This window comes from Lycium barbarum, chromosome 9 (assembly GCF_019175385.1).
Source record: "Lycium barbarum isolate Lr01 chromosome 9, ASM1917538v2, whole genome shotgun sequence".
NCBI classification, from domain to species: domain Eukaryota; kingdom Viridiplantae; phylum Streptophyta; class Magnoliopsida; order Solanales; family Solanaceae; genus Lycium; species Lycium barbarum.
Genome location: NC_083345.1, coordinates 86,094,132 through 86,103,690, shown reverse-complemented (window position 1 = coordinate 86,103,690; position 9,559 = coordinate 86,094,132). Strand labels below are relative to the sequence as shown.

Genomic DNA, 9,559 nt, shown 5'->3' with positions numbered 1-9,559 from the left:
AAATGATTTTTTATTACCAAAAGTAAGAAAGTTGAGCACAGGTACACCAACTGCAATTTAGACAAACAGCCCCAAACTTGCATCTTCTTATAGCCTATCACGCACATACTACAAACTGTAAACAAAGCATCTAAGTAGGATGGTGAATGTGGTTCTGCATCCATACGCTAAGATTGCTCTTCATTGCTCCTCTGATGTGCACTTCCTGGATTATCTACTTCACAAGGTAATCTCCAGCCTGTCTTTTGTTTTCAAATATTGGTGGTTTCTTTCAAGCCAGACATAGTAAACACAAGCTGCCATACACATTCTGTAAACTTCGGCTTTTGGGTTTTTGCCTCTAGTAACATGTATAACCCAATTTAGTTCAACTTCCCAACACATAGGGTCCCTTCTTATATCTTGCCATCGTAGAATTTTCTTCCACACTACTGCGGATACAACACATTAAAAACAAGTGACTTGTACTCTTATTCTCGAGTTCACATAACAGACATATTTGGGAGCTAATAATACCCCATTTAAAGAGTCTGTCTCTTGTGTACATCTTCCTATTCATGGCCACCCAGAGTATAAAGATCCATGGAGGCAAACCATAGTTATTTTAATGTTACATGCATTAAGTATGTTATATACATGTATATGCATGTTTCAATTCTCTCTTATTCTCTATTGTCTCTATAGATAAACAAGCTTAATAATGGAGTATTTTTTTCAAATAATTTAAAATTCATTTACAATAGAAATAGATAATTGTAGAAATTTGTCATAAAATATATCTATGTTTTTATTAATTATTTTGTATTACCTGCATTGAAATATGTTTATAAAGTTATTTACCTGTTACACAGGGAGATGGGGATATCGATGACGATGTTTCACATCGTATTGGTGCAGGGTGGATGAAATGGAGGCTCGCCTCCGGAGTGATGTGTGATAAGAAAGTGCCACCAAAACTTAAAGGCAAGTTCTACAAAGTGGTGGTTAGACCGACTTTATTATATGGGGCGGAGTGTTGGCCAGTCAAGAAATTTCATGTTCAGAAGATGAAAGTCGCGGAAATGCGAATGCTGCAGTGGATGTGTGGGCACACTAGGAGGGATAGAATTAGGAATGAAGATATCCGAGACAAGGTGGGAGTGGCATCGGTGGAGGACAAGATGCGGGAAGCGAGGCTGAGATGGTTTTGGCATGTGAAGAGGAGAGACACAGATACCCCAGTGCGGAGGTGTGAGAGGTTGGCTATGGACGGTTTCAGGAGAGGCAAAGGGAGACCGAAGAAGTATTGGGGAGAGGTGATTAGACAGGATATGGCACAGTTTCAGCTCACCGAGGACATGACCTTAGATAGGAGGTTGTGGAGGACTCAGATTAGGATAGAAGGCTAGGTGGCTAATCCTTTCACCATAGTAGTTGTAGTTTTGCTAATTTGTTTATTGCCATTTGATTTCTGCATTTGATTGCTGCTTATATTTGTTGGGCCGTTGTACTTTGGTTATCTTAGTTATCTATAGTAGTTAATGCTCCTTTCTTTCCGGACTGTTCTACCATGACTTTCTTGCTTTTGTTATTCCTTGCTTTCATATTGTTTTCGATATGCTTGGTCCTATCTAACCTTTTGTCTTGTTTTTCCTCTCTTGTTCTCCTCTCTTGAGCCGAGGGTCTTTCGGAAACAACCGCCCTACCTTTTAAGGTGGGGGTTAGGTCTGCGTACACTTTACCCTCCCCAGACCCCACATGGTGGGATTATACTGGGCTTGTTGTTGTTGTTGTTGTAAAGTTATTTACCTGTTATTTTCACTTGTATAAATAGTACAAGTTTTGATTATTATTAATAAAATTAAGTTTTTATTCTGCTCATCTTTCATAATAGAACGTCATCAACTTATATCATAATCACTGGCGGATCCACACCATTGGGTGTGGGTTCGCTGGAACCCACAACTTTTATCCGAACCTTGTATTTATAATGTGAAACCCTTCAAATATATAAGAAATTTTAACTGAGAACCCAGTAACAACAGACACTGTTAGCTGGGAACCCACAAGCTTCAAATTCTGAATCCGCCTCTGATCATAATAGAACGTCATCAACTTATATACTCAAATTGTATTTCTCATTTTTCTTTTTTCGACTAAAAAATAATACTATACTTATTTTTTTTTATTGAAAATCTGTTACATAGATTAAAAAAATCATGATTTAGAAAGTAAACTAAAAGGACAAAGGCTGATAATGAGTAAGCATAAATAGGTATTTTAAAAAGTCAATTAGGATAAAAGGGGGAGAGTATCTATTGTTCAAATTTGAGAGGGGAGTTTGATTTTTAAAACATAGTTGGGGAACATAAATGATTTTCACCCGTATAAAATACTTAATTAAAATATTAACAAAAAATTAAAAATTAAGATAATCATATATTCTAATCTTAACATGTGTAAAGATTCTTAACAATGCCTATATTCTTTAAAAAATTTAAGTAATTTTTTATTTCTTTAAATACAAACAGCAGTAATTTTACCTTCACCGAAATGTTTCTCAATGAATACCGTGTTCAGATTTGTGAATATTAACTCCTACCTTTGAGCTAGGGGATTAAATAGGGAAGGAAAGGGAGATATAGATAGAAATAAAAACATAATTACAAATTCAAGAAAAATATATTTCAACTTAAAATGAAAATTTTATCTATAAATTTAAATTTTATTCATATTAAAAAAAATTACAAATTAAAATTAAAATTAAAATTAAATAATTATTATAATGCTACGAAAATGTAAGCAAAATATTTGTACTCAAGGAAGTAAATTGCTACATAAAAAGAGTATTAGACAGATGGAAAATTGAAATTATCAAGGATAAAATAGACACTGCTTAAGATAAGGGGGGAATTAAAAAAAAAAAAGATAAGGGGCGAATAGTGTCTATTTTTCGTAATTGAGGGAGGAGTTTGATTTTTAAGTAAAATTGAGAAGGGTAAATGATTTTCACCCAAAATTCAACTAAAGCAAATCTTAACTTTCTTTTTTCTTTTCTTCTTCTTTTGTTTTCTCTTTCTCTTCTAACGAAAAACAATAATACTAAGTTACTAACCCTAGCTAAATTAAATTTTTATTTCTTTCTTGTCCAATTCGAATTTAAATTTCTTATTTAATTAAATACTACTTTTTATTTCAGATCAGAATCAACTTCAAAGAATATTATTTAAATTTTAGATATTTTTTCTTTATTTAATTTTTTTAAGATAAGGATAGAAAGATCTCTATTAGAGAAAGTGTATATTTTGAAGTTAAATTCAAATATTATCATATTTTAGTTCGATTTAAATTTTATGTTTATCCAATACTACTTCTTTTTCTTGAATTACAAATTTATTTCTTTAGCACTCAAAGAAACTGAAAAAATATTTAAATTAACCTTAAGATTATGTTTGGAAAAGATAGTTTTTGCGTTCTCCTCTCTCCGTCTAACTTCAGTCAGTTTGTCGTTCTCCATCGACGGGTCACCGTTTCAATTTATGTGATATATTTTTCTTTTTAATTTGTCCAAAAAAAATATCATACTTTTTTATTTAAAAATAATTTAATTTTAAATCTGGGTCAGTTAGCAAAATCATAGGAGATATAATATTAAAATTAATAACAGTCTTAATGCAAAGATATAATTTTAAAATTAATAACAAGTCTTAATTTAAAATTTAAAATTATAATGGTAGCAATAGGAAATTCACTTATTTATTTTCATAAAAAATATTTTCCTTCATACCAGAATAGATCACAGGCACATATTTTTGTATGGCGTGGCATTCGAACTTCCACGGCCTGGGAGAAACTTTGAACCTTTGCTGGCACCTTTGCCTCATGGGTGATTTATTTGATAGATATGTTATATCATATATGTATACATATACAAATTTCAAGATTTCTGATTGCAAGGATTGCTTACAAACCTCATCTATATCCCAAATAGCCCAGAACATTATATACTCTCATATGTAAGATAAGATGTTTCCCAAGTCTTAGTGTTATGGCCTTTACTAGTTTCATTCTTCATAACAACATCCATACGAACCATACTAATCGTTCATGCATTAGACTCCTCATCTCATTTTTAGTGAAAGTTTTCATCAAACTTATCTATCTATCTATCTATATAGAATAAGAGAATGCAAAATAATATTGTGATGACAAGTGTCATCACCTTAAAATTTTAAATAGAATAAAAAATAAAAAATAAAATTTCAAGTAGAATAAAATTAAAATAAAAAATTAAAATTAAATTAAAACTGCCAATGCACCTAAAACGAAATTCAAAAAGTAAAAATTCAACTGGAAGCCCTTCTCCCTCGGCGCACGTTAGGTGCTGCTAACCTGCGCTATACCCGATGGCTCGGGGATGACCGAAGAAGGATAAACCACTGGAACAGTTGATTGAAGAGTCTCTCTCACTAGGAAGAGGCTCAGGAAAAGGGAAAATTGCTGAACAGATTGGGAAAGCTGATGAACAATGGCCAGATCTGTCGCATAGTCAAGCGGGTGTGCGACCCCCTCTGCCCCATAACTCGCCTGAGCGTACGGTGCCACAAGAGTTGCCCAAGTTAGTTCAGACGGGAGTGACGACGGAAATTGGGGAAACCACTAAAGTGGCTAGCCCTAAAATTGCGGAAAATGGTAGATCATGGGTAGGGCTATTTGATGTGAACAAATTTGCAGCAAAAGGTATATGCCTAAATTATATTCCGCCAGTAATTGAGAATGGTGAAGTGGTTGTTCATTTTCTGAAGGAAGATTTAGATGAGGGTAATCAAATATGGAGTAAGGCATTGATAACGTATGTGGTGGGCTATACGCCAACCTTAGGTGCTGTTGAACGGTTTATAGCTTGCCAGTGGAATTTTGTGTCAAAACCTAAGGTACTATACCACAATGATGGCTACTTTGTGATTAGATTTAGTAGTGAAACAGAGAGGGACGAGGTGATATTCTCAGACCCATATTCTCTCAATAACAGGCCAATTATACTGAAACTGTGGATTGCTAGTTTTACCTTTAGTGAGGAAGTATTGAAGACCATACCCCTTTGGATCAAGTTACCCAAGCTAGCTTTGAATTGTTGGACCACTGATGCCTCAAGCAAAATAGGTAGTGGGTTGGGTAAACCTTTGTATGCAGATGCTTGCACTACCAGTTCAAATAGGATCTCGTATGCTCGTATTCTTGTTGAAATGGATGTCACTAGGACCCTACCTAGTTCTAGTTCAATCAAAGTGTGTGATCTTGAGGGACAAAAAATAGATCAAGTGGTGACGTATGATCCGGTGTATTGACCTGAGTGTTGTCAAGTTGGCCATTCTTGCCCAACACAGTGAATGAAACAGGATGCTGCCCAAAATACATTTACTCAGGTCAAACCAGTCAAGACAGAATGGAGGTTTAAGAGGAACTTGGATCCTAAAGATGATACTCATATTGATGCTCAAGGAAGACATATAGAGTACCTAGTTCTTGAGGAAAACAATTGCAATCCAGAGGTTAGCAGTCCCAACCTCAGACCTGAGTGGATACAGGCTAGAGGAAATTCAGTTGCAAAATCTGATTGACCAAATCCAACTGATCCAGGGGGGAATCTTAATGTTTTTAGTGCTTTGGTGGCTTATCAGTGTCTGGTCCTGCCATTTCCTTCTCAAGTGCATCCTATGGATATGTGCAATAAGGATGATGGCAGGGTTACAATTCCTCTATATCCTATCTCACGAATATAGTAGCCTAGAATGTGATAGGACTCAATAAGGTGTACAAGCACCAGGAGTTTATACAGTTTTGTAGGAAAAATCATGTAGCTATTATAGCAGCTATAGAAAATAGAGTAAAGGAAAGAAATGCTTCTAAACTCATCAAAATATTGGTAGGAAACTGGGAGTGGGTTGCAAATTATCAAGAGGCACCAAGTGGAAGAATATAGGTATTATGGGATCAATCTTGCATTACCTTTAGGCCTGCAGCTCTACACAAGCAATTTATTAATGGCATAGTCACTTGCCTGCACACTAACATCAGTTTTAATGTAAGCTTTATCTATGGCCTGCATACTATTCAGGACAGGAAATGTCTTTGGGAAGATTTACAGGGCATGCTCAGTAATCAGACTACTCCTGCTCTAGTGATGGGGGATTTCAACACAATACTGGAAGCTGAAGATAGAAGTTCTGGTACACCTGTATAGGAAATGGAAACTAGAGACTTTCAGGAGTTTGTAAGTAACACTAATCTGATTGAAATGAAGTCAGTTGGGAGGCAATACACATGGTCCAATAATCAGGTCCTTAGCAAAATTGATTGGATATTTGTTAATGCTCAATGGATCCAACAATGGCCTCATATGGAAGGGGTGATTATGGACCCTCTCTTCTCAAACCATAGCCCACTGAGAATCCAGCTTGAAGTACCTAAGGAGAGGAAATCTGGATCCTTCAAATTCTATAATTACTTGGCTGACCATCCTAGATTCCTACAGGTGGTTGAAACTTATTGGAGGAAACCTTGCTATGGTACTCATATGCTAGCAGTCTGGAACAAACTGCAAACTATCAAAAAGGGTATGCAACAACTACCACATAAAGAATTTAAAGGGATTGGTGACAAAGTTTCAGATTCTAGAGCAGTTCTAATAGGCATCAAACAGCAAATGAGGGATCATAGTAGGCAAGCTGAACTTGTCCAGGCTGCAGCTGAGGCAAAGAAACAACTAGAAAAATGGGTACTAGTAGAGGAAAGCATTGCACGACAAAAATCCAAAGTTACATGGTTGAAGTTGGGAGATGCCAACATAGCCTACTTTCATGCTTGTCTGAAAAATAGACAAGTCCAGGACCAAATTATAAGGCTGGTAAACAAGCAGGGTGGACTACTAATAACTGAGCAGGAAATTGAACATGAAGTGAGTGAATTCTATAAGGAACTCTTGGGTAGTTCAACTACACAACTCCCTGTGGTACTGCCTGATATCATGAGCAGTGGTCCAATATTAAATTGGGAACAACAAAGGAACTTAGTAAGTCCTGTTAGTAGAGAAGAAGTATATGATGCTCTACAAGATATAAATGATTCCAAAGCCCCCGACAATGATTGGTTCAATGCTCTCTTCTTTAAAAAGGCTTGGCCAGTAATTGGTCAAGATGTAACAGATGCTATTCTTGATTGTTTTAAATCTGGACAAATGTATAGTGCAATTAACTGTGCCCCCTCACCTTAATTCCTAAGGTGAAAAATCCCTCATCCATCAAAGAATATAGACCAATCTCATGTTGTACCATCTTGTACAAAATCATGTCAAAGGTTTTAACTAGCAGACTTCAACCCTTGATGAATATATTGGTAGATAGCAGCCAAACTGCTTTTGTTCCTGGTAGGCTTATTACTGATAACATTATATTGAGTCATGAACTTGTGAAAGGTTATGGAAGGAAGAATATATCTCCAAGATGCATGATGAAAATTGATACACCGAAGGCCTATGATTCAGTGGAATAGCCTTTCATTGAGCAGATTCTGAGATTACTTGGATTCCCCTAAATTTTCTCCAACTGGATCCTTATGTGTATGAGAACTGTGACCTACTCAGTGATGATAAATGTCACGACCCAACCGGAGGGCCATGACGGGTACCCGATGCTAACCCACCCGGACACCTCTAATCGTACTCTTATATTCACATCTAGGTGAGCTACATGGCTTACTTATAATTTATATGCATCAATAGTGCTAATCTCATTGGGCAACAACACATTTATATCATCATCAATAACAATGCCCATATCCATATACACAAGCCAACGAGGCTATCAAAATGACATACAAAATAGGAGCCGACAAGGCTAAGGACATCTAATCATATGCAACTGTCTACGAGTCTCTAAGAAGAGTATGTCACATCATATAGGCGGGACAGGGCCCCGCCATGCCCATAGGTTTGTACATAAAAGAATAAAAACCAAAAGTTGTAGCTCTGGATGAAATGGAGCTCCGCTATGTAGTCCCTGAACAAGATATCTATGGATCAAGTCCGTCTCTCTATCTACCTGCGGGCATGACGCAATGTCCACAAACAAAAGGACGTCAGTACGAACAATGTACTGAGTATGTAAAGCATAATAAATATTATAATAAGAGCATAAGAGACAGCATAAGATGGGAGAATCAGGAGATAATAGCCATCATCATAATTACTTACTTGTCTTTCATAGGGACCTTCCATTTCTAGTGCGTGCTCGTGTACATACATATATACATATACAAATATCCATATTCATATACATATTCGTATCCATAGCGTACCCGACCATGAAGGTTCAGTGGTTTCACATACCCGGCCTTGACAAGGCTCGGTGTCATACATACCTGGCCCTACCAAGGCTCAGTGTTATCCGTACCCAACTGCAGTGGTGTGCATGCGATAGGTGTCATACCCGGCCATATAAGCTCGGTGTTACATAATAATCATACATACTTAAATCCGTAGACATAGGAGTTCATGAGTATCATCGTCATCATTGACATCATCTTTTTCATTATATCTATCCTTAGAGGATCAACTATCATATAAAAGAGGCAATAGAATCGTGAACGTATCGAGAATCATAAGCTTTGGAAACCTTAGAGATAGAGTCATTTGGAAGACATTATGGAACTCATGAAAGGATACATATAGCAAGGGAACCATGCCTTAATGAAAGAAGGGTTAGCCTTACATACCTCTTTGTCTCCTTAACTATTTAACGTTCCCCATTGAAGCTTGAATAATCTACATTTGGAAGGTTCATAACATGGTTAAGCCTTAATGATACTCCTAAATTCAAACTAGAATAATTCATGACCTAATGAAAATTGGGCAGCATTTCCTCTAGTTCTTCAACTTCCACCATATCACAAAACAACTCCCAACAACCACGATAATATCCACAATATCATAATCAAGTATTCACATTCGATTTAGCCTTCAAAATTCATCCTTGTGTTCAACTTATGCTAGCAACTTCATATCCATTTTAGCACATTTTCATATAATGCATCTTGATCACCATTATTAATTTCCATAGCAATATTATACCCATATTATACTAAGAATCATAACTCAAGTTAGCTTACTACTTAAAAACCTCATAAAAACTACATTTAGAACTCATCTTCCACTTTTTCCTTCTACCCAGTTGTTCAACAAATAAACATTCTTGATAATATGTAATAAGTATGAAAACTAACCTTTTATCTCATAGGAATGAGCTTTGGAGCAAGCTATCAACTTATATGAAAACCCTAGCTTCAATATCCAAAGGATTCTTGGAGTTTATTAACCCTAGCAAGACCTCTAGCACATGGGTATCTTGATTCTTGCTTATTGATATTTAATCTCTCTTGGATTTTGGCTTTGATTAGTTTATGGAGTGGAAGAGAGGGTTTTTAGATAGCCTTTGGATCTAGTTTGGTAAAATAATATGTCCAAATCAAGTGGAACGAAATATATAAAGCGGAACTTAAACTCCCGTCGGGCAATTCTGCGCCC

At 36.0% G+C, this 9,559-nt stretch overlaps 1 protein-coding gene across 1 annotated transcript; it reads left to right on the top strand.

The window, feature by feature from the left end:
- Positions 1–6,226: 6,226 nt before the first annotated feature.
- Positions 6,227–7,252, top strand: LOC132612018 (uncharacterized). Its single transcript, XM_060326368.1, has one exon. It carries the CDS (start codon positions 6,227–6,229, stop codon positions 7,250–7,252), a length of 1,026 nt encoding a protein of 341 aa, XP_060182351.1.
- Positions 7,253–9,559: the final 2,307 nt, after the last annotated feature.

Excerpts from the sequence above, each read along its gene's own strand:
- LOC132612018 (XM_060326368.1), top strand. The coding sequence starts at position 6,227 with ATGGAAACTAGAGACTTTCAGGAGTTTGTAAGTAACACTAATCTGATT.